General features: G+C 45.1%; 1 protein-coding gene across 1 annotated transcript; it reads right to left on the bottom strand.

Moving 5' to 3' along the window:
• Positions 1–281: 281 nt before the first annotated feature.
• On the bottom strand, positions 282–26,272 carry neur (E3 ubiquitin-protein ligase neur). The gene is made up of 11 exons (XM_089575237.1): positions 26,037–26,272; positions 22,954–23,185; positions 20,580–20,690; positions 17,624–17,793; positions 16,658–16,702; positions 15,098–15,195; positions 13,712–13,872; positions 11,993–12,282; positions 6,718–6,837; positions 4,406–4,510; positions 282–2,735 (listed from the first exon to the last, which is right to left on the bottom strand). The coding sequence occupies exons 1-11, from the start codon at positions 26,059–26,061 to the stop codon at positions 2,557–2,559; spliced, it is 1,536 nt and encodes a 511-aa protein (XP_089431363.1). The 5' UTR covers positions 26,062–26,272; the 3' UTR covers positions 282–2,556.
• Positions 26,273–26,359: the final 87 nt, after the last annotated feature.

Raw genomic sequence — 26,359 nt, 5'->3', positions numbered from 1 at the left:
GTAGAAATGCAGCAGAAGGTTACTGCAGGTTTGCTGAAACATCATTGCAGAGTTTTTTTTTTTCCAAGTGATAATTCATCATGAAGGTTTCTCCTAAAACTTCAACTCTGTAAAATGCACAAACTCATCCAGCACATCGAGACAATCAGGGGATTATCCAGAAGCAAGGCAACTGTTCTGCTAGTTGTCTGCAACTATATGCCAGGAACGCAATGCAAAGTTGCTCCCAGTTTATTTAAAGACTAAGCCCTTTTCAAATAAACAAACAAAGAAATCGTGAAACGTGATGCAAAAGGGTCTTATTTCAGTGCCTTTCGCATAAACCGTACTCCGTATATCACAAACGAAAAAGTAAGACTGGGTCACAAAAACTGGATGAAGCTGCAAGCAAAGGCTTGACAATGAGGCTTGAGTGGAGCCCACTTTGCCAAAATACCGAAAGTGTACAAGCTGCAAACTTTTTATTTTATTTTGTAAATACTAAACTATATAGTCGGATACAAATTAAGTCTGCAGTGAAGCTCCGCCCACATTCAGGACAACCGCACAGAATTCCTTCACGTTGAAAAAGAAGCCTGTTGTTGAAACTTTTCTTGTATACCTAAATAAGATGCTTACCACAAGAAAAAAAACAATAAGCTCTACAGCATTGATATCAGACTTGTTTCAGATAGTGAAACATTAAAAAACTGACTTCGTTTACTGTTACGATCGGCCAGCGGAGTAGACGCCGCGAACCGTGGCGCAGTGTTAGCAACTGCTGTTTTTTTTTAAAGTTGTATCATACTATGATGCATTTGAGCACTAAATTTCCCTGTGAAATGAAAAAAAAAAATACAAATTTTACGATTTTTTACCCACATTGTTTAAGTGGGACTGAAGAACCATTTGGGCATCCCATTTCCCAAATGTGCAAATTAGTGCTTGCTACCGTCCCTAAGGCATTCTCAAACTGACAAAACGGAAAGCGGGGGAGGTAGTCCCAGGAGAAAGGCATTTTGGCTGATTACTACTGGGACACTGGCACATAGCTGCTCAACCCTAAAGTGAGAGGAAGTGTTTATTAATAACAAAAATGTGAAAGCAAACCTCTGCAACAAATTTCCACCATCCTAAAAACCTGCATGCACTCATTAAAAATTTTTACATACCATTCATGTTCAGATATGTTCCAACAAGACAAAGGCAAAAACCGGATGCGATCATGTATGCTACAGGAATAACACAATAATGCACAAAGCCAAGTGAAGAGGGGCTTTATATATATATATATATATCATGGACTGCATTCAGCAAACGGTAGTGTTATCATGCACATGCTTCTCATACCAGACATTGCATATGGCAGCAGCATCGTGATAAAACCGCACAACCCAGAGCAATGAGAACAACTGTAGTCTCTGCCTGTCCTACATCGCAATGTGCATGCAACCACGGTAGTGCTATGCAGCCCTGAAAAACGGTTTGCCAGCAACATGTGCATGCCATGTTTGCAATCGTTTTCACCAGCAGTACAAAGATGCCGCAAAGACGGCCAGAGAGAAACTCACACATACTGAAACACACGTCCATCAAAACAAGCAGCACCCACTTTGATGCTAGGTTCTGCTAGGAGTCTAGGCGCACAAGGCTCAGCTGATGAAGTAATCAAACATTTGCATAAAGTGCACTTGAGAGCATGCTATTGCCAAACGGTACCAGTGGTAGAAAGTGCACCTCTTACAAGGCTTTAAAAATGAAACAGCCACTGTTCCTGCCAGTTGACCACACCTTGGTTCATCCTAGTGGCACTTGCTGTAAAGTCAAAGCGGAAGGAAAAACTAGCAGGTGGCAGCTGTCCTACGAACAGAGAGAAATATAAAGCCAAAAGCAGTTTTGCAGATTGAAGACTACAAAAGCAACTCAAAAACAATCCAGCACACAAACACACTCAAAACATACAGGCAATGCTGGACATAAAGTAGTAGTGCAAGCTAATGACTATGGAACAGGCTCTGGCCATATTTTAAAAGCACTTAGAAAAGTCACCACTCAGCAAGGCAATGAGTTTCCCTTCAAGCTTTACAATCAATACCTGCTATGCCTGTCTGCGAAGGAATTAATGACAACAGTAACTGTAACTACTACACAAAAACTAGTGCCACTTTTTTTGCCCCTACGACAGACTGCTCAACTGCTGCATGGACCACGTTACCAGCAGTTGCAAGCAGACAAGAAACCTATTGGCTGTCTGGCTTGCTCAGAGACATTTACTCTCCGTAATGATGGCAGCTTCCAGATTTTCCAATTTTCCAGTGTGATACTCCAAAAATGTAGCCTCTGTGCTAGACAAATGCACACACTGCAAAAGCCAACCCGCAAGAACCAATCTTGTGGCTTTCTACCGGAGCACAAGAAGTGCCAAATTGATTAGTTAAGCCTAATTCACTTTACACAGCAGACACACACTCAAGCACACCGGAAGCAGTCACTTGTTCCTCACCCCTGCCCGGATTTCGTGACTCTAAGCTCAAAGATATCTGAGCAGTTTTCGATGCCAAGCAGATTTCCTTCCACTCAGGCCTTGTAGATGCGGATGACGTTGACTATGCGCTGTCGGCAGATGGGGCACTGGGGGTCACGGCTCTGCAGAATCTTCAATCCGCAGTCGTGGCAGGTCAACGAGTGGCCACAGTTGACAAGCACACTTTCGATTGACTTCTCAAAGCAAATTCGGCAGTCCGTGTCCGGCTCCTCTGTGTCGAAAAGAAAAAAAAAATAAAAATAAGGCAGATGAAGAGAGGAAGCCTGTCTGCTACAGCCCCGAAAGCTAGCTCAGGACCAAGGTATCGAACCAGAACCGAACCTGAACCCGAAACCGGAACCGAACCCATAGTTCTGCCCAGAACCAGAACCAAACCGAACCCATATTATTTCATCATTTTGGAACTGAACTGAACCCCAACATAAGTACTCTGTAGGAGAAATTCCGGACAGACACAGGCTTCAGGAGAGACCTATTACTAGCGTGGCGGAGTCTCCAAAACTGCTGAAGCTGGAGGGGTTTTCAAGATGTAAAATCCACCAGCTTCTCTCCTTCGCCTCGACCTCATCAGATGGATTCTAGCATATACATAGCCAATTTGTAATAAATTTGAGTACTTATGATTTTACGGCTCTTGCCGTAAATTCCCATATTTTTGCTGCGTGTAGTAAATTAAGGAGGGCAAAGTGAAAACATCTTGCAATATACAAATATTGCATTTTTAAAAATTTGTATACCAATGTAATAGAGGAAAGTAAACAACATAAGAAGGTTAATAAAAACCCACCTACTCTCAGAATTTTTTTTTTCAGTTCTGAACCTGTTTGAACTGGTTTGATCGAGTCTGAACCAATTTAAACCTGAAGGGAATGTCGCTCAAGAGCTGAACCCGGAGCAGAACGCGAAAGGCGTGAACGTGAATCTAAACCGAACCCAAAAAATTCCGGTTCGCAACCTGCTCAGGACTTTTGATCTGAATGATTTTTTGCCTGATTAACAGCCAAGAGGCTACGAACACTGTACCATACAGACTGTGAAGCTTTGTTTCCTGCGCGAAACCTAAGTGTTATTTATAGCGGCCGAATGTCCCCCAGAAACTCTGGCTATGAGAGATGCCGGGCCGACCGACCCCGCGTCTTTTTCGAATGAGGAGCCATAACCAGTGAGCCACTGCGGCAGCAGCCTGAAACCCAAGTGCCAGGAGCAACAAATCTCTCTAAGAGAACAACAGATCCAATCTGAGGCTTGCAATGGCTGCAGCTACGTTCATGAGCAGAACTAAATCAAGCGCACTGAACTGAACAGCCCTGAAATGAGCAACCAGCATTCATTGGCAGCGTCACAAAATAATTCAACCAAGAGTTTGTTAACCTCAGAGGTCTGAATGATCATGTGGTATTGCAATGGAGGGGGGCAACAGATGGGTGGGAAGGATATGAGAAGGCAGTTTGCCAGGGTAGGGTGTGCTGCCACCCTGCACTGCTTGCCTTTGTCCCACAGTGGATATATAAGCAGGGTGCTGCCGATGACAACTCCGGGCACTGAGGTACCACACACAAAGAGGAGCAATGGCACCACTGGTGAAAGTGCCACAGAAACTGGGCCGGCTGCTGGCACATAGACGACAGGAAATGTCATACACAGCTAACTATCGTGCTGTTGCCAGGAGGCCGCGTAAAGAGTGTGCACACACTATAACATATATGCTTGGTGGCCCATCCTGCTTTTCTGAACGTAAAAAAAAAAGCACGTGCTCCAGGTGCTTTGAGCACCCTATCCAACCCTGCCTGGTCACACAGCCCTCCCTTGATCCATAGCTGAAAATGAGTGCGGTCTTTCACAGCGCAACAGCCAGTAGGGCGGCAGAGTGGGAGTGCTCACCGACTGTCGGAACAGCTGGCTTCTCGGGATGCTTCTCGCTCTCAGCTCTGGGCACCTCCGGTGGGGCTTGCTCGCTCTCAGTCACGGGGGAAGCCCGCCTGGTGCCTGCAGATATTGGGCCGACTCTTACGTGCCTTGCCTTGTGCCTGGCCACAGTTCAGGCACAAAGCAAACTGGCACGAAACAGGCATGTCTTGCACTGAGTAGACCGACAGTAGATGGGTCTTAAAGAGAAAAGTCTACATTCACCACTCAGGATGGTCAATGCAAGCAGACTCAAGTTTTACTCAAGTGAACAAAGCATCTATTTAGCATCAGCATACCGCAACAAGCATGCTTCGGATGAATACTATGGCCTCTACATCTCTGCCTGCATTTGCGTGCATGTGTGCACGACCTCTCTGTATCCTTCTCAAGTACCATTAGACCAGGAAGAAGTCCATTTATAAAACAAGCAGAAGACAGGCAGGCTAGAACAGATTAGTGCTCACAGAAAAGTTCTCCTCAAGGCAATGTGTTCAATGCAAAAGTTCCAAGCGAGTGGAATATAAGAACTTCAGCATTTCTATCAAGGTTGCAAAATAACCTACACAAACTGTACCATTACATGCCCCACTGATATGCAGACCAAGGTTCTAAAACCAATGAACACAGCAGATTTCTACCAGAGGAACTTTTGTATAGCTTCTATATTGGTTAGTTGCTTGACCAATAAAAGTATATTGTTCATTGTAACCATGTTTGCCATTTTTGTCCCTTCCTTACTATGCAGCGCCCGTAGTAAATGCCTCCAAATAGAAATGGTACGGCGGGCCTCATCTTGAACAAAATAATTATGTGCAAATAATTTCAAAATCGTGAACGATTTTAGGCTGCAGTGCGAGAACCATGTAACTTACCCTATTTTCCAAAATTACTGCAAGGCGCAATATAGTACCTACTCAAGCCCCATAAAGCTTGGCTATCCTGACCAATGTGCAGCAAATTCTTACAGACAAAACCATTCCTTACGGACTGAAGCACCTTGCCACTTTACCTTTCATGTTACTGAACTTGACCAGGGTGAAAAGTAAAGCTATGCCAGCTTATACCAACGCATATTTGTTGTATTACTGCGTTCTAACACGAAGTTTGAGTGTTGTCTGCATGAGCCAGATTGCAAATTAGTCCATTTCCAGGCCTGCTTTAATAACAAATATTGCGTGCAACACATTTCTGCTTTGTTACAACTTACAACAAGGTTCAACTGTAAAGCAGTACACAAGCATCGGCCCTATTTATCTAGTAATACAAGGAGTGCCCCGTAAATATGAAATGGCTATGGAATTTTTCCAATGTGCTAGCAGCTTTCCCTACAACTGAGGTTGCTCTATGTTTATGCTGCCTGTGGAACCCGTGGAAGCCATGCATGAACACTAACCCAGCTATAACGACGTACGATAGTAACAAGACAGCAAGCCAGTTAAAGAGAGCTTGCACACTATGTACTATGCAACTACAAACATATTGCGAGAGAAGCCTCCCAAAAGCCATACAAAAGGAAAGACATTAAAATGCAATCAAATTCCATGCAATGCATTCATCACTAAAAATACCCAAAGATGCAGAAATGACAAGGAGAGTTGCTTCAACCCATATATGACAAAACTTAAAAAATATGAAAAAAGTTAAAATAATTTTATACAAAATATCAGAATTAAAAATCATTCTTTTAGAGAAAAATTTTTTTCCACATAGACTTCTGAGCCGTCCTACAATGAAGGATACTAGGCAAATTCGAAACATTTGACACTGACTTTAGGATCGCATTTCTGATCAAGTACAGTGGTTTTCTAGTGACAGTGCGTAAAAATGCTGTTTTTCTTGCAGAATCACAATGTAGTCAACATGGTAGAATCTGAAAAATAGCGCCTCGAGAAGAGAGCCGGATCTTTATGAACACACACAACGTACAAAAAATGAATGCACACAACACAACTCTTCGAGAGTTAACGTTTAGAGCCTCTTGAACCTTAACTAGCCTGCCCAAGAATATATACACCGGAAACTTTTAGAGTGACTGTGCGAATAAGCGGCCTCCTATATGTAGGACGCTAGGCATATACATATGGGTTAAAACTGGATACTCATAAACAACTGAATTCATGCTTTGTCTACCAAGCCTCTTCTTGTTGCCCATGGTGCAATTATAGGACAAAAAATACGTATACAGAATGTAAAATATTGATTCGAACGCAGTACTCCATCACAGAAACAAAACCACATCAGACAAAATAAACCAAGCAGGCGAGAACAGAGGAAAAGGCACCTACCAACAAGCTTGAGCTTTGTCACCCGGCCAGCAATGTCAAAGAAGGCGTAGAACTGCTGCGTACCATCGACATGCATTAACGTCTTGAAAGGGCCGTTGTTTTGAGAGCACTGAACTCTTCCTGAAAAGAGAAGGCAAGAGCTATTAAAAATACACATACACAGAAACCTCACCATCGCACACCTCACGGGACCACACAAAAACCATGTGCAAAGCAGCAGTATGCTCCAGCTGAAAACAGCCTAAATACAGTTATGCCTGGACATAACGAAACTGAAAAAATTCAGCGATTTTTCGTTAAACCCACGTTTTCGTTATATGCAGTTTTTGTGAGAAGACCAGAAAAGACAATGCAGGATGAAAACTAAAATTAGAAAAAATATGCAGGTTTGAATTCATCTTGAAAATGTGCAGAGAAAAAGCTCGTTACTCGAAGTCAAACGCGGAGAAACGTTTCATGATTGCGCTGACAGCGCGACTGCGGCTCGCACAGTGTCGCTAATAGTTGGGCGGGGAGAGTGGGAGAGGCGGGGGCACTGCAGCCAAGTTAGAGGAGAGCGCGCGCGGTCACACCGCCGCTGTGGACCGGCCACGGAGCGACTCTTCCTGCGTGTTCCCTCCCTTAGTCTGCCAGTAGCTGTTGCCCCAGGAAACTGACTCTATGCCTTGCGTCCCCAGCACGGTCCGCCGTATCCGCTCCTGACGCGCAAGAGCTATCAGTGCCAGAATCAAGCAATGGACGCGCACTGTTCGTGCCGTTTCCTCTTTGCTACACCCTATTATTGTCCACTGCTTGTGAGCAGGAAGTGTTTCAGTGCCACAACGTTCCATAAGCGAAAGCACCGAAGATGCACTGACAGCACTGTACCACGGCGTATTGAGTACCGTAAAAACCCGCGTATAATACGAGGTTTTTTTCCCATAATTAGCGTCCTAAATTTTCGCCTCGTACTATTTGCGGATCCGAACAAAAATTTTCCAAGTTGCTGGAAGTTTTGGTTTCGTTTTTGTGGCGTGGCTACGGCTTGGCTTTGCTATTGGCGCATGGCTACGGCTTGGCTTCGTTACTCTCGACAAACGACGTCACGACGTCGTTTCTTTGTTGATCCGTTGGGTGCGCCGGGGCAGTCGCGGTGTGCCATGTGCCTGTTGACAATGCACGAGCTCGTATGTAAGGCACGCTTCACGAAGTGGATATTGTTTTGGGGAGCACGATGTCAGGGTCTCGAAAACAGTACTCGGCTACTTTCAAGCGAAAAGTGATTTTAGCTGCGCAGAACATCGCCAACGGTGCGGCCGGGAGGCAGTTTGGTGTCGTCGAAGGAAGCATTCGTGGATGGCCACGACAGAAAGAAGCCCTTTTCGCGTGCAGCGGAACGCGACGAAGCTTTCGCGGCCACTTGATGGTTGTGTAAACAAACCGTTCAAGGATGCAGTCAAGCGGTGCTACGCAGAGTGGATGCGCTCAGGTGAGCCTGCAGTGACGCCAACCGGGCGGCTGAAGCGGGCTTAAGAAGTGCGGCATCTCGAACGCCCTCGATGGCACGGAAGATGAGTACATTTGGGATGATTTGTCGGACAATGAAATGTCCGAAGAAAGATCTACTGAAGAAGAAAGTAATTGAAGTGAAGTGTGGGATGCGATTTGAATAAATGTCTTCTATGAGCTTGCGTTACTCGTATTATACGCGGGTGAAACTTTTTTTCTCCATGTCGCGTCTCTAAAACTTCACCTCATATTATATTCGGGTTCGTATTATATGCGGGTTTTTACGGTAAACTGCGGTCACTGATCGAAGACGTTCCTCTCACATCAGTTCGTGTTTTATCATCATGGAACTTGTCAGGCAAATTTCCTAACTCAGCACAAGCTAACAGCAGGTAGTTGGCATAGCGAGTTCGTTATTCCAAAATCAACCATAGCAACACCTTTGTTACCTGGAGGTCTCAAATACATGTGCTTCAATGGGGTGACATTGAGGAATACAGAAACTTCGTCATAATTGAAAAATTCACTATATGGAGGTTCGTTATGTCCAGGTTAACTGTATACCCACTGACTTGGCTAAGAACACCTGATGTATTCCAGGAAAGAAGGCACATGTGGAAGCATTTATTCACATAGGACCACAGAAATGTGCTACTTATGACTACTGCCTACGCAGCCTCACGGTTACTAGAACAGCCTTGAAGGCACTTAAAGTGCGATCATTATGACAGTAAATACAGTCAGGCACAGGACAGGCACACACTGTTTAATTTCAAGAAAAGAAAATGTATCATCAACTAGCCCTGCAATGTGTTTTAAGGGGGGACACTGGTCTTTGAGACCAAAAAATGGCTAAAAATTCTATTTTCAGAAAATGACATTTGTGAAATCTACAGCTATTATTTTCCAACTGTATCAATTTTTTCCTTCAAGAAATCAACATTTTGACCATAATGTTAAATTCAGATCATCGTGTGGGCTGCATTTATGCAGGAGCAGACAATTTAAAACAATGAAAATTTTGGACATCTGGATGTGTCTTAGTATGTCGATATCTCAGCATCTAGGACAGATGGAGATGTCATATTGTTTGCTAAGGGAAGCTGAAGGCACAGTGTGTGCAATAATTGAAGCAGATTTGTTCAATCGCATTTCAAAAATTTATAATTTAGCAAAGTTTATTGATGCATTACATTCACACCTTGGACATTGATATTCCAAGTGCTGTAAAATTACTAATGAGGGTGAAATGAAAAAATGGTTTTGATTATTGCACTCTTTACTCACTATACCACGTAGTCATGGATTAAAAATGATTTTTTATTGAGCAGTTTTTTTTGCACCGAGGTACTAATGAATGACTAATTAAAATGAATTATCTTGGAAACTGACTTATTTATTAGGAAGGTAATTTCATTGTTGAAATCAGTATAAAAAACTGAGCAAGATGGTACAGTTTCATTAGGAGTGGACTAAAAATAAGGAAAATAGGTATAAGACCAGTGTCCCCCCCTTAAGTCACTGTCATCGCACTGCCACCTATCTATGCGCTCTACATCTGTCAGCTGGGCAGTACTCACTTTAGGGCGTGAGCTTACGTATGTGCTCTGCTCAGCCACTTGAGCTCGCGGTACAATTCTTCCTCGAGTTTGCTTTGAGCCAGCAGGGAAATTTGGCTCATTTTTTCAAGCTGCACAAAATTACGAGGACAGAGGAAGGATGACACACACACACAGCAAATACCTGTGTGTTCTCCGCTGTGTGCGTCATCCTTCCTCTAACCTTGTTATTTCGCACAGTTTGAAAATCGATGAAATGCACCAACCAATTAGCCTGCCAGAAGACACTTCTTGAAATTTTGTCACGACAAAAATGCAGCAAAGTTTGCTTCTTTATACTAAACCTAAAAATATACGATGTTCTATCGACATGAAGTTGTGAAAACCACAGTACTTTGTTACATCGAAGGTTTTGTAACACCGAAATTCGTTACATCCAAGTTTAGCTGCAATATAGAACTGGTAAACACTCAAAAACTATCACGCCAATCCCTTAATGCCATGCCATCAACTGATATACAGTAACAGCTTATTGATTCAAACTACAACAGGGCCCCAAAGCAGTTTAATACCCCTGTCACACGGACACTTTCGATGCTCATTGAACTCGATCTGCATCGAGATTTTCGAGCACGCTCGAAACATCCGGTGCTACACGGGCATTTTCAATGCTCCTTGAGAAGTTTCCCTCATGTGTGTTAGGTGGCGCCAAATGTTTCTCCAACAGCCATAACAAGGTGATGTCCGGCAACACTGTGCAGTCGGGGGCAGCGGCAGCCAAATCCGTAGCCAGACGTGCGACGCACCTCTGTGCCTCTGCTGTTGTGCGATGGAACCCGAGGGTCCGCAACGCCTCCGCGATTTCTGCATAGACTACGGCGTTTCTCTTCTGGTGCCGCAAATTATCTAGGCGGTCTAGCCAGCAGTCGATGAGAGTGGCTGTCTCGCGCTCGCTCCACAGTGTGCGCGTCGACGAGCAGGAGGACGCCATCTTTGTTGTTTACACTGACGGCGAAGCTTGGAGCGTGGTGCCGAGATTACATATAAATATGTTTGCATATAAGCAGGCATAGTGCCTGAAAATGTTCTGTCTTGCATTTTAATCAATTACAACAACAACAGTTGTAGTTTTGTTTTGTTAACCAGTGTTTATATTTATAGCTTCGTGAGAGCGAGAGTGCTTTCTATTGTGCTTGGAACCTCAAGCACTCTTGAGGGGCCGGCATCGAGTCAAGCAGGATCGAGCTCGATTGCGCTTGAAAGTGGCCGTGTGACAACCGTCGATCTGCATTGAGTTCGATGAGCATTGACTCAATGAGGATCGAAAGTGCCCGTGTCACAGGGGTATAACTGAAGTTCAAGCTAATGAAAGTGAACAGAAAAGACAGTATAGTTCTGTGATCGAGAAGCTGTTGGGTAGTGCTCTCAAGGAAGAAATAAAAAAAGGGATAGTGAAACCTTTTTACAGCAACTACGTAAAAAAAAATCTTAAAATAGTTCAATATAGCAGATATTCACAATATAAAATTTTGCCAAAAACTTGCGCTGCAGAAGCGAAAATTAGACAACGAAAGAATGGCAACTGGGAGAGACCATTTCTATAATTTTATCACCGTTTCGAAGCCACTCAAGCCGATTCCGAAGGCCCCTAAAAATCAAGCAGCAAACGCCAGCTAGGTTGTCTTCCCCACACAGCACCACAGCATCCGGCAAAAGCAAGTCAAATGCCAGCTAGGATGGCTTCCTCGCATTAAGCAGTGTCGCGTAAAAAAAAATCGGACGCCAGGACAAAAGTTATCACTGCTTTCACCACCTCTGCTCCATGACAGTCTATGTGAGGAAAGAAAGGATGGCTGCCAGAAAGCTCCAACCGACCACATCGCTGGTTCTCGGACAATACTGAAAAGTGCGAGAGGTGCAAATGGGTGCGGACTGCCTGGCTTCTAGTTGTTCTTGCTGCTATATATTCTGCGACACTGTTGGAAAATGCGGTGCTGTGAACGTTAGCTGCACCATCGCCAATCACCTGTGTAATGAGGCAAAGCCTGCTGTCTGCCATCTGAGCAGGTACAGCTCGGCAGTTCGATATACTATATCCATTTCAAGGCAAACCATGTTCGCTATATAAATTTATGCATGCGTTCGTTCCAAAACATTTAGGTACAATATCTAATAATTCCTAATACTATACGTCACAACAAGGTTTAACAAGGTTTATCTTCTCATACCATCATCGGCCGTGACAAACACCAGCTCATCGTTGAGTGCACAGGGGATGTCCTTCTGAAAGACCCAGTACTCGGGCCGGTCGAGAAGGGCGTCCAGGTCGCTGGGCAGCTGGGCAGCTGCTTGCCCCAGGGTGGCAGGGTCACAGGTGGTCAAGCCAAAGGCCAGCGAGCCTGACAGTGAAGTGTCCGTGCCCACCACCTTCACCTGGAGGCGTTCGTTGGCGAGCAGCGTGCGCGAGACGAACGCAAACGCCCGTCGTTCATTCAGGTCACAGCGTTCGGCCAACGACCTGCGGATTGAGAGAAAAAAGGTCACATTGTATAACACTGCTCACACCACAAGCACAGAGCACTTCTGCAGGCCATCCTGCATGCGAAAAGAACATCATCCGAGCCTCAGACCACAAAAAGAGAATGCAAGCTTACTGTCATTACCACCTGGCCCAGCAGAAACATCACAGTCCCACTGCATGACACTGTTGCAGACACAAATGCAAGGTCCCAGGTAACTTTCAAAGACATTGCACCAGGACTGCATCAATTTTGTGCAACACAAATTTGATCTCCAGGTGAAGTGGACACCCAACCAAGCCGACACTGCATGGTGGAGGCAATTCCCGCTACTTCCAGGCCCAATGCAAGTGTGTAGACATACAGTGGAACCTCGATTATACGGCGTTCAGGGGACCGCGCGAAACCGTCGTATAATCCGGATGTCGTATAATCGAAAATCAAGCGTGATATTTTTTAACGTCTGAACTTCATCGTCATATTTTTTTTTTTTTTTTCGGAGCACAAATGCAGCACATTTTTGCCGGCAGAGGGCTAGTCTTCAACAAACAAGATAAAATGGCTGTTGAGGCTGCCGTGAGCAGCGGGGCAGCGGCTCGCCCGGTTTTCTTGATGGGTGGAAAGATTAAGCTAGGCGCACTGGTTATCGACTGGCTAAAGTGTGCCTGTATTTACTCGATTCTAAGCACCCCCTTTTTTTCACGATCGCGATGCCCAAAGTGAGAGGGGGTGCTTAGATTCGAAAAATCTAAACTGACCCCCCCTCCCCTTTCTGACGTCTTTCGGGTCAGCAGCCGAGCGCCGTAACCACTGAACCACCGCGGTGGGTTACTGCGACAGGTACAAGGGGGTGCAGATAAGTATTGTGCCTTGCCAAGAAAACATCAAGCTTGGAGGCTGTAAACTGTATGGTGCACTTAATTCTTGCACCACTGAATACAGACAGTCAACTATCATGATTTTTTCTTGCTGCACAGTTAACATGGCAGCATCACCCTAGACATTCAATGCGGAAGAGCACAGGACCATAATCAAGTTCCTGTTTCTTCAAGGGAAAAATGCAAAGCAGATCCATGATAAAATGCCACGTTTGGGTGACAGCGGCCATTTATATGCAACAGTTCCAACATTTGGTGGCAAATTTTAAACTGGTTATTTCGGTGCTGAAAGTAAGAAACCCAGTGGAATGCCTGTCTCAGCTTCGTTGCCTGGAAATGCAAAAGCCTGGAATGCGAAATGTTTCAGAGCCCATAATGGTTCCTTTCCACAATCTTAGCCCAAGAAGAAGGAAGTGAAATTTTGGAGCCCATATGGGTTCCTTGTTCAGAAGCCGTATGGTCAGTGAGTGAAGTTCTTCATTTCCATTACGACGCCAGACCAGATGAAATTGACCACGCCGGCAAGGGACCTCAAAGGGTGGCTGCTCACCTTGTGGGGTCTAGCCTCACGTTGGGGCCCAGCACGCTGTGGAACGGTATCCGGAACCAGGGGTTCAGTGGGGTCACAGCGGCATGCACGGTGGTTGGGTGGCGAGGTGGGGGAGCTGGCTGCCTGGGGGGGCCTTCTAGGCACTCTGAACTGTCCATTGCCTGCACAACCGGAATTGATTAATACTATCTATTCACATGTACTAGCAGCGCCCGAAAGAACTACTGAAAAGGGAGGCGGAAATGCACATGGTCTGCACGAGGCCAGTGAAAAAAGAAAAAATCACGCAATAAAATTAAAACAAATGAAAATGGCAACTGTGTAAGCCCTTACACATCTAGCAGAGCATAAAACATTATTTCAGAGAGGCATTTCACAACTTTTGCAGTAGCCAACTTCACTGACTCATAACTCCGTTAAAAATTTGCTCTCATTACAGTCAATGATCGATTTTTTGGACCCTCTGGGGACCGCGAAAACGACCAAAAAATCAGGCAGACCAGAAAGTCAAATTTCACCGAAAAAAGTCACAAACTTATTACCAATATGCAGGAGGAAGCGGCCAGTTGTATTGCACACATTCTAAAGCTCCTCATGACTATATTTCGCTGCGCGATACAGGCACGGAAGACGGGCGGCGACTGCTTTCACAAGCTTGGCCTGGCTGTGCTGCCCTCGGCATGTCGCCGATGAACGCACAGGTTGGGACAAACTCTAAACAGGAAAGCGAACACACCACTGTGGGAACTTCGCGCGCCCGCAGTACGATGGGCCCGTAACAAGAACACGAAAATGGCGAAACAATAAGAACCGATAGTTGAGAGAAAACAGACGCCAACCAATATTTTAATTTTGCCCAACATTTTCGAGAAAATTCGAGAAACGGCCGAAGCAAGCGCTCCGTTGGTGTTGGCCTTTGCCATTAGGCCTAGCGACTAGAGCCGAAATTGGCATCATATCCAGCGATATGCACCCTACGGTGGCTTGCGTATAATGAGGCGCCTTGCCTCGTCTTGCCTCATTATAAGTAAGAACAAGAATTGCACTGAGTTGTTCTCAGCGTCTTTCTAAACTTTTAGCCTTGTGCACAGACAATATGCCTGTGCGTGACACTGTCATCATAGGAAAAGCTCCGGTTGCAAAAAAAGGAAGGAAGCACTCTTGTGCAAAGGCAAACAAAATGATGTGAATCACTGAACTGCCGTTTTTGGCTCACCCCGGTCATCTACACAAGGAGCACAAAAACTTTTTCTTTCGCAGCCAGAAACTGGCACTCCCTTCCCTGTCCTCAGTGTGGAATGATCGAATGCCTGATGTTGTCTTGCATGCCTGCGCAGCTCTGGCATCAATGAGGTCAATGAAATGACTGCGTAAAACTCGAATTACCTCAGGCCCTGGTACAGCTTGCCAAGGTGAGTCTCGTGGGCTGCTCAATCCTTCCATCTGTCGAATTAGGTCCTCCATGCCTGGAGACGTGATGGAAACTGCAGAGAGACATCAGCGAGGCCTCTGGCAAACCCATAGAGCAGGCAGAAGAACCTTGGCAATGGAAAGCTCGGCCAAGGTTCTTAACCATGCCGCACATCTACACTCTGTACACAAAAATTGGCAGTGGTTTAGCTCTGGTCAAACCTGGAGGATTGTGAAAGGAACGAGGAGAGAGAGAGAGAGAGGGGATAGAGAGCGCGCGGCAGCGGCGCACCAGCTGTGCGCCGTGCGACGTCACTGCTCCTCGTGCATGCGCAGTATGGCCTTTTCTCAGCTGCGCGAAATGGCTCGGCGACTCGCGTAGTGTTGCTTTCGCAACAAAAAAAGCTTGGCTTAGGAGACACCGCAGATGAAACTAAAACATTTGTTTCTCATAATTTGAGCATTTGAAAGGCACTGCAACTGCAAAGCAAGCCAATGACTTGAAAAACTTCCCACTGTAGTGAGAGACCCCACAAAGAAGGCAGCACCGGTTAGAACAGACTCAGAGGAAGGGCTTTATTAAACTGGGACGAGTACAGGGGGGCGAAGCTTCCTGCACCTGCCAGCGACCACGAATAATGACTCTTGTGCCAATTCCTACTTCAGCTGCGTTCATAGCGTACGGTGGCAGAATAATGGGGGAGTAGGTATTAATTACCATGACAACAGATGGCCAGAGAGTTGCCATACCCAGTGACATTCTTTGTTTTTCTCTAAAGGAATTTCATCCTGATATACTATGTCGAGAGTAAAAGGTTGCAGTGTTTGACACTGCAATTCGTTCAGCTAATTGTAAATTGCTATTTATAAGTGGCCTAAACAAAAAATGTAAGAATGTAATTGGCTATGGGAATTCTCTGGCTATCAATTCATGTAATTAAAAGCAACAAAAAGCAATGAGAAAGTTCATTAAAGTTGGGAAAGAAATGACTTAAGTACACTCTAGAATTTAAGATAATTATGATTACAATTTCGGAAACAGAAGCGAAAAACGCATCTGTGTGCAAAATTTCGGGAGATTCTAGCCACAAATAAAAAGGTAAGTTTCAAGACCCTCATCCCCCTTAACTGAAAAATTATCATAAAGGCCTGCAAGAAATGGCCTAATTGGGATACACCTGCATGCGAAGTTTCAACAAGTTCGGCAGAGAAATAAAAATCAATTTTTTAAGACTCTCATCCCCCCTTCAGATGGCATCAAAATACAGCTTTACCTCGAATGATGATTGCTTTAGAATTAAACAAATATGATCCAAAGCCTGCACGAAAAGTCGACACCTGAGCAATCATCTCTGCGTTATCTCTCTTTCTCTCGTCACATCAGCCATACCAAAGCCTACAGCTACAAAAACAGAACTGATGGAGAGGCCGCAACATCCCAAAGAAAGCTACGTATTCACAAGGTTCAGAAACAACAACAACAAAAATAATAGAAACCTTGAAAGTACGGGAAAATGAAGACCACCTGAAACTCACCATTGCGAATGATTTCATTGCGGTTGTTCAATAACTGCTCGTCTTCTGCAAGAAGGAAAAGAGACAAGCGCGTTGTAAATCCGTTTACACACTGCAACTTGCGGCCCATGCCCTGGCAGATATGCGACATAACGACATCACTACTGCGACTAAAGAACAAGAAAAATGGTTCGGTTCCCCAAAAGCCAAGTTTGCACACCACGTGGACATTTTGTACAGTCTCGTCACCGAGCAACAAAAAAATGTGGCACCACTATCACTGGTCTGATTTTCAAGAAAGAAAACGAAATGGTCAATTCCTCAATTCCAACTGCAACACCCAATTGTCTTTACTGAAAGAACCCCCGTCTCCAAGATTTTCATTTTGCCTATGGCAAAGTTCCATCTCGGAGGGGGTGTATCTCGGGTAAAAGGTCTGCTACAATGTGGCAGAGCAAACACCAAGACATCATTCTCGTAATAAGGTTCATAATGGCTTGAATAACACCATCTGTCGGGCTAGTTGGTTGCGATCCATATGTATCAGCAGCGCGAACACCACACAGGAAGAAGAAGGAGAAGACATCTAAAAGGTAAAGAAGCGCTCTTTACCTTCTTCTCCTTCTTCCTGTGTGGTATTCGCGCTGCTGATACATATGGATCATAATGGCTGTGCCCGTACTCATCTATGCGCTGTGCTGCCATGCTGTCAGTGAAGAAGGTGGTTGAAATGTTGAGTCTGTCATCAATTTGCATCTTAAATGACTCAATGACACTGTGTTGCCTGATAACTTGACTGGCCCTTCCCACGAGTCAACCCACGAGCACTCTCGTGCTCCAAGCTGTTGAAGTGTGCGACCTTGCCAATGCATGTTTTCAGTTCCACAGCCAAGGTTGCTCAGGTTTCCCTAAATTTTCTTTTCTTGCAATGGGCACAACTGCCTTCAAGCGCCGTCTTGAAGAGAGCGAAGCTGCTGGCTTACTCACCAACCATCTTGATGGCTGTGGTGTTGCCATAGATGTCGATGAGGGCCCACAGGGGTCCCCTGGTGTCCACGCCATTCAGGAAGAGCCCCTTCTCTTCACCGTTGATGCCAAAGAATACCTCGCCCATGTTGTTCACATAGTAGTGAAGCAGGGTTCCCTCTGTGGCATACCTGGGAGAAGAGAAAAAATTGCTGAAAGCAACACTTGCATGCATACATGTGCACAACAAATAAACAATAAAAAAATGGTGGCTTCGAAGCGCTTTACTATTTACTAGCACAATGAACACAAAAACAACAAAATGGAAGAAGAAATCCCCCCACCCCTCCAACACTGGATTCCACTGGGAAAAACATTTGTAGGCCAGGAGCCCCATTATCCAGCAAAGGCTCCACAAATAATCAACAATGTCTGAAACTTGGCCATACCTCTCTGTCCACACCTGTGGAATGTGTTGTGCAAGACAGAGGCTGTTACACATGGCATTACTTTGCCTCCACTTCGGCTCATCACACATCACCATTCTGTGTAACTGGAAAGTACTGTTTCCAAGCAATTTGTGCGCCGTGCTGTTCGAGGTCACTAACCACCTGTGCTCTCGATCATGAGCCCAATGCATTCGTCCTCATTTGCCATCCATCTCCTGCTGCTCGAACACATTCAGTCGACCTCATAATAAATTCAAACTCATCTTTGCCATAAAAGCCCTCAACTCATTTGTGGTGGCTCATGTCATGAAACGGTAAACTCAGCAGGGCTCGATAAAAAAATATAAAAATAACTTTGCTATGAAAAACATTGGCTTGAAAAATAACGAATTGCACAACTGCCCACATTCTGCTTGCCAGAGATATTAACTCTTTCCCTACCATGCCCACTGAGCCCCGTTAGCAGGATGACTTCACGTACAGATTTCGGAATCTTGCGCGCTGCTTACGGAACGCCGCTTGTCTGGCTTGTAGTCGTAGAGATGAAGTCTTGTTTTAGATGTAGTATTCTCTTTTCCCGCATTTTTTTTAAAAATGCACTGCAAAGCTTTGAAGACACAGTACAGCACTCACTGTCCGCTAACGATCACTTCGCCGCTCGACTTCGGAGACTTCTGTGTTCTTACGTGCACACTGCGTGATCATCTGGCTTGTAGTACGCAGCAATGTTTTGCTTCTGATGTTTTTTTCGCAAGGCAGCATTTTCAAACACGCCCAACAAAGTTGCTTAGCAGCCTCCAAATATGCGACACATGCTTCAAAATGTCGCAAATATGAGAGTGATTTTATCGACGACCCGAGCTCATTATATCGACGAAACAGGCAGCAGCTAGTCCGAAGGTATTGCTGTTTCGTTGGGATTCAGTTCTGATGTCGACAACGACAAAAACCAGCCTGGGAAGCATGTGCCCATGCTCCGCTGCCCAAATATAGGGTTCCCAGTTATTGTTCTGCAGCAAGAATACTATTCAAGACAAACCTGATTCTTTCACAGATAGCGACCAATAAAGTTCCCAACATTTTCGCACATTTCAGAAAATTTTAAAGATTTTTTTTAGACAAGCATGTCTTTACAATTTTTTTCTAAAATTTTATGTTTCAAATATTTTCTATTGCAACGCGCAATTTGTAACTTATATACCTAAACAGCTAATTAATATAGCTTTGGTCTCATGTTTTGCATAAAATTGTAAATGCAATCATTTTTACTTAAAAAAAAATACTGAAACCTACAAGAAACAGTCATTTTACTTATAGCAGGAACTTGCATGCTGGTGTCATGCTTTCAATATATCTGTTGGCACTTCTCGACACCACACCCCACGTAACTGATACCAAAAGTATGAAGCCGCCACACACCCGTCACATCGCAAACCATGCCATAAGCCAATTCTACGCTAGCATGATGCAAGGAAGTGAGGATAGCGTTCACTTCTCAGACAGAGACAGAGAACCTGGGGGGGGGGGGGGGGGGGGGGGAGGCGTTAGCTCCTTCCACAACACTGGTTGTGGTGTCCTAGAACTTAAAGAATGAACGCCAACCAAAAAGAAAAACAAACAATTCACAATCTCAGTTATCTGAGCCGCTGTCTTGTTATCACTGCACGTCCAGGTTTGTGCTTTCTTAGTGTGCTTATCTTCACAGGCCACCTCGAAGGAAATAAAAATGAAATGAAATGAAGGAAGGGCGTACCATCAACTCGAGTGGCAACCACAAAAGCTGAAGGTCTAACCAAGCCAATCTGACCAAATGAATCCGTTCGCATTTATGATGGCACCTTTCATGGCGGCACAGAGATATACAATATAGTAAATGTTAGGTTAAAAATCTCAATTCTGCAGGTCACAGCAGTTCAGTCCAAAAAATCAAACTTTTGGACTTGACTGAGTAACAAATATTGGTCGCAAAAACGTACATGTTCCTATCAGGAGCATGACGGTGCCTCGTGTCCTAAATTTGGTGCAAGTCCGAATTACTGGACTCTGCACTGCCTTCTACATCTAACTGCCAACCATTCCTTGAGAAGTTGCTCAAGCATTTTACAGATTGCTGTAATAACTAGTGCACTGTTTTTGGTGTTTCCATATTCGAAAAACAGTGACGCTGACCAACGTTGTTTAAAAAAGGAAGAATGACGACATTTTAGCTCTCAACATGAGAACCTTGTTCCTAGATTGTGAAGAGTCTTGCTGGGATCATTGGTACATAGTTCATGAAAAAAAAAAAAACTGCAGCGCTGGAGAAGATGAAAGTGACAGATGCACACTCATACTGTTTGGGTCTCTTACTTTGTATTGAGCTGAAACATCATTCTTCCTTTTTTCTTTGCTGCTCGGCATCAGTGTTTTTCCAACTTATCGCCCCGGCCAGACGAGACTGCCCTACCCTCGACTTTGTTCTTATACTCAGCCTTTCCCAGCTAGTGAGAGACTGCATGATAACGTGTCATGCGCAGGAGCCACCGTACCTTTCACCCAATGCTTTAGCCCAGTTCCCAGGCCTGTTGGTCAAGTCCGGGCAAGCATACTTGGGCAGGGTGCCCTGCAAGGTGACAGGGTCATGAGCTGTGAAGCCCAGCCTGCACAAAGAGGCAGAAGAAAACAACATGTCACCCAGGAAAAGAAAAAAGAAAATGAATTCGGGAAATCAGCCACACAGGACAACAATTTGAAGTTTCTAAGGATGCTCGGAACGTGTAGATCGAGTTCCTGCGGTTAAAGGACACGTTCAGATTCCTCTTTAGTCTAAAGAAGGTGGACACACTGGTGAGTCATGAAGGTTGTGCAGCAGATTTAAGCCAGTTCGTTAAGCTTCCTCTCTGCATTCCTAGTGCTCCGGAACCATACCTAAGCAACAAAAAATGGTTCTGCGACCACCGAGACTCACCCGAGTGAATATGCCCTTGGTGTGATAACCAAGTGTTAACCATTGCACATACCAGTTATGCGAGGAGCACCCCACACTATATCTCACTACATGGGTTTCCAAAGCAAGCAGGCCGTCTCAAAAATCTCAAGCCCACAACCTGAGCATCAGGAGGTTGTGCTGGTTCAACCTCCAACCGACAACAGCTGGTTCAGCCCCGAACTGATGGCCCCTCCCAGTTAGGGGGGCTCTTCACTCAATAAATGTTTATCATCACCCAAACATTACCTACTCATCCGATGGTACCTTTGTGCTGCTGCCGAGATTGGCTCTCTCAGACAGTCTGCAATACAGACAACTTTATGCTATAGCTATTGTGAGAGCGATAAAAAAAACCTTTTATTCAATGGCATGCGGATTATCATTGTGTGTTTGTATCCACTCCTGACCTGGGCTTGAAAGTAAGCCTTCAGTTCAAACTCTAATGCAAATGAATTCATCAAACTCAGTAATATACGGCAGTGAATGTCATTAGGGGAGAATGACGTTTCAGACTGAATGTGTAATGTCAATACGTTTTTTCCGAAAATGGCCATCTGAAGTTTAGGGGGACACCCTATACGCAGAGTCTATCTATCTGCCAAGTCTATGGTAGTTCCAGATGAGCTGCGGATAGTACATGCTTTGTGCCACTGGCCATTCCTAGTAGGATGCGGAAAAAAAAAATTCATTTGTGTGCACATTGCTTCCACTACAAAAATTAGAATCGTGTGCCATTTACCCAGCTCGTTCACGCCAGTGGGTGTGTTCCCTGATGAGCAGTAACTTGTGGTAACCTTCAGAGCACACATGTTGTGCTGGAGTCCGAAATTAAGAGGACCGTCGGCAGTTCAGTTTGCTGCTAGTCAGCTACCCGCATGCAAGTACAGAAGGCAGGATGAGCGCAGTTATCGCCTTTGATCTCCATTTGCTTTCAACTGCTAGCCTTGCGATTGGATCGTTATGTGCTTTTCCTTTTAAGTTGTGCCCGCCACAATGTTATCCTGCGAAAGGCGGGATGCAGAGGTACACACTGGCTTTATTTGGAGTAAACTTTTTTTCAGTCAGTGAGGACTTAGAGTTGGGGGTTAACTAATAGACAGCAATGTATGGCAATCATGTGTGACAGTTAATTAATGACAGTGGAACCAGACTAGAAAAACCTAACTGTTACAACTCCAACTGCAAGCATTGGAGTTGGAGCGTGCCGATCCTTCACCCTTTCCCGCTACTTTGCTGCATTAAGTTGACATTTTCAGTCTGCTGCAAAATGAAATGACATCTGTGGCCAGTTTTACCACACGATACGAGAGGAAACTGCTGTCCAAGTTTGCACAGTACACATCAAGCCTGCATCTGTGCCTTCCAAAAATGGTGACATAACTGTTTTAGGGCACACCAGTTACTTAGGCGATCTTGCTCCAAGTTAGGTGGTGGATTTAAGATTCATATTTTTTTTTCATTAAATGAATATCCTGTGGAACATAAAATTTGGAACGTAAATAATCAAAGAACCTTCATGAAAGAGAAGCAAGGCATGAAGTGAAATATTTTTCAAGTATAAACCACAAAAATACTGTTGTCTTTCGTCTTCTAGATGTGTACGCTTTATTGAGTGTGTGGAGTACAAAGTGGTTCACCGCAATATTTACAGGCATGTGTGTCGTCATCAGTTACCAAAAACCTGTGCCTCAGGAAGGAGTGCCCTATTTGAAGTCTACACAGGAGGATGACACTCTAGCACTGACACTTCCATGGATCTATATAATTGGCTTCACAAGTTGCAGTCCATCTAATCGTCCCTGGGAGGCCCATTCCCTTGGCCACTTAGAATTACACAAATGCACCAATGGTGAGAGGAAAGGCACCACGAACAAAGAGACAGCAGCAATGAGGAAAAATGGTTTCAGTTCCCCTTTTACGAGGCAAGCAGTCACCTCAGAGCACCACTCCAGCCATTGGAGAGTTCAGTGATTCGCAGCACGACCCTTTCGTTGACCTGCACGGGCCGAGAGCTGAACACGATGGCCTTGCAGAAGCTCTCGGCCCGATGTGCCACCTTGCCCCCTTGTTCCAGGCGCACGTTCTCGCCGTGTACTTCGTGGAAGCCCATGGGCTGCCCGCTGCTGAAGGACGTCGCCCCCGCTGTTCCCAGAGGGCTCTGTGACACTGTGCACACCATCCAAGAAAAAAAAAAATACAACGGTCAGTCTAGCCCGTGTGGCCAACAAGGACAAGCATGCAGCCGCTAGCTAGGCACTGCCACATGCCACGAAGATTGCCATTGCTCATGAAGCTCTCGCAGTGTCCTTTTTATGTAGCAGTGCTTCTATATGCAGCACCAGTTCACCTCCAATAGTTAAGAGGAACCTGGATATACGGAACCTGATGGGAGTCGCGAAACAGTTTGATCTATTGATAAACCAATATATAAAAAATGGCAGTAGATAAGCTTGTCCGTAACCTTGAAGCCAGAATATCTTGCACCCAACCTTGCAACGTGCTTCCAGCAGAAGCGTGCAGCCTGCTGGCGACCTGGAAGCTCACCATGTGCTTAGCGTTGCTAGGTCTAATTTGCTTCGCATCGAAGCCGCTCCTGACGCTGCTTTAGCAGCAAGAGTGTAGGTCAGAAAATGCCCAAGAAAGCACCAGATGGGCCCAGAAGGAAAACAGAGGGAGCAAAATGAAGCAGCCACTCTGGAAAGGGCATGTTTACCCATAAATATTAGTCTTTACGGGCTTAATCCCTGGCAAGCTTGCATAATGTTGCACAGAGGAGTCCTGGCGCTTGTGAGCAGTTTGATGTATCGAACGGCTGGCGAAACTGTAGTTCGACATACAACGCGACATTCCTGCACCTTTGCACAGTATTTTCAAGGGGATGATTAATGTGTTTGATACAGAAAATAATTAGAAATATCAGAGTTCCATTATTCCGGCTAGGCTGTAGTTTCTTCAACACAACTTTAGGAAGAACAAAGTTTCGATACTGACAGTGAAGCTCACTTCATTTCCATCTGATCAGCTCCTCCAGATCCAGGCATACTAAGGGACCAATAACTTTCACATCATTGGTCCTTTCAAGAAGACAATGCTCAAGCCTTTGGAAATAGAATGAAAACATTTTTAATGCAACGCTAGATACAGTCATGAAAAAAAACATTGACTTCTTTTGTGCATCCCAAACCACTTCAAACACTCAGCATTCATGGAGCCTCTGAAAGCTAGACAAGATGTAGGATGGGCACAAATTAACTCTGTTTACTGTCACAAGCAAGAGTTTACATATATGAATATAGAACTTCTGGGACCCAACAAAATTGGTTAAGTGTGCCTGAACAAGATTGATGAACAATAGCATCAGTGGAGTGGTTTAGGCTTATGGCGTTTAACTTCCCAAACCGACTCAGGTTGTGGGGACGCTGCAGAGGAGGGCTCCGGATAATTTCTGCTACCTGGGTTCTTTAACATGTACTAACATCACACAGTACACGGGCCTCTAGCATTTCGCCTCCATCAAAATACGACCACTGTGGCCAAAATAGAACCCGCATCTTTCGGGTCAGCAGCAGAGCACCATAATCACTAAGCCACTGTGGCGGGTCAAGCCAATTATATCACAGCAGCTAGCTATTTGTGACTTCACTTGCATTAAGGTTTTTTTTTTAAAAACCGTAGCTCTCATCTAGCACACAGAAAGCTAAATTTGTTTATTTCAACACACTGCTAGCCTCACGCAAGAGGCTGTTATCACAGTTGATGAAGGCATGAGTATTTTGCTTGGAGCACAGGCTTCGAATGAGTACAACTGGGAGATATGGTAGAAAAAGTTTATTAAGCACAAATTAATGTGCATCATCACACCATATTAAATTTTGGTTCGCCAGCAGGGCACCCGCAATCTGCCAGTTGAGCCAGGTGACAGCCCATGGCTGCACTGACAACATACACAGTCTGTATTTAGTACACACCTCATCCTGGCCATTATCAGTTCCCAGCCGTCTGTACAGCTCAATTTCTAATCGGAGTGCAGATAATATCGTTAAGCACGGCCTTGAAAATCAACCCCTCCGAACCTTCTCCGCTTACCGATATTCCCAGTACACATAACCTTGCACTTGTTCAGGTTTTAGCGCACTTAAGGCACCTGCAGGGCAAAGCTATCCACAAGCAATGACCGGCGACACTAAACTGCAGGAACACCGGCGCAGGCCGTGCCTCAGTGCTCTCCTGACACGTCGACGGCTACCGAACAGCCTGAGCAGCCAAGCGCGCATGCCAAACTTGAGAGCGAAAAACAAATGCAGTTTGTTTGCGAAAGCACATGTCAAGTCGGACACCAGCGCAACATGTCAGGAAAGGAAGGACTAAACACAAGGAATTAGCTCAAAATAATCTCTCTACGAACAGATGTATGGGACAGCAAATCGATATCGTCACACGAGAAACTGCAAAAAGAAAACGAAAGGAAGACTAGCAGCAACGAAAGGCTTGCGGCAGGAAACCAAAGCTATATCAGGTAGACGGACACATGCCTGAGCGCCTTCAACGCCACGAAACATGAGCAGTGGAAGAAATCTGCGCCGCGACCGTTACACCAGCGTTCGTAACGCAAGCGCGCCAAAAAATCGCGACATGCCGAAGAGATAAAGCTAAAAAAAAAAAACGCCCCACGGCACAAAACACGACACCAAACAGATCCAGTTTCACAAAACGCGGTGCATCCCAGCTACACGACGTGTTTTTCTTTTTTTCCAAGAACCAAGCGCAGCCGTCATATTTAGAGCTCCCAGTTCCGTGTTGCACCAGGAGGGGTAGTTCCCCGCACGTTCCCCCGACATTATCGGCCGGTCAAAGTCCGCTTTGGGTCAATTCAGGTCATGTAGATCGAACCGCTACGATGCACTTAAAGAAACTGCGGCAACTCCGCGAATTTTTCGTGACCAGGGAGCTACGCAGTCAGAGAACGTAAATCAGGAAACCTCAGCCGTCGACCGGAAAGAATAAAGATAAGACTCACATTGGGTCGCGTTGGTGTTGCCCATTTCACTGACGCATTGAGACGAACTGTTTTCGCCAAAGCAGCGCTACATACTAAGCAGAAATAAGGAAGTAGTCTTCGGGAACTGCCAAGTGGCGAAACACTGCGATGGCAGAGTACCACAGCACTCAGTGGTAAGGAACAAGCTGACTGAAACTGCTGAAACTGAGTTCACACAACGTCCACATCTGATTTGACCAGAATTTTGATTTGACTACTGTTGCCTTCTTTTCTGACTGGCTTTGGCTCGATGGCAGTTTTTCTTCATCTTTGCAGGTTTCGTTTTCGTATTTTGATGTGTA

The sequence above is a fragment of the Amblyomma mixtum genome, chromosome 2, assembly GCF_055824585.1.
Source record: "Amblyomma mixtum isolate Tamu chromosome 2, ASM5582458v1, whole genome shotgun sequence".
Taxonomy (NCBI): domain Eukaryota; kingdom Metazoa; phylum Arthropoda; class Arachnida; order Ixodida; family Ixodidae; genus Amblyomma; species Amblyomma mixtum.
This window is presented reverse-complemented; position numbering and strand designations above follow the sequence as displayed.

Bases quoted from the DNA above. Each gene is read 5' to 3' on its own strand.
- neur (XM_089575237.1), bottom strand. From the start codon at position 26,061: ATGGGCAACACCAACGCGACCCAAT. The intron at 13,873-15,097 runs GTAATTCGAGTT...CCGGTTGTGCAG, and splicing joins AAGCTGTACCAGGGCCTGAG to GCAATGGACAGTTCAGAGTG. The intron at 12,283-13,711 runs GTGAGCAGCCAC...CTCAATCCGCAG, and splicing joins GTGAGGCTAGACCCCACAAG to GTCGTTGGCCGAACGCTGTG.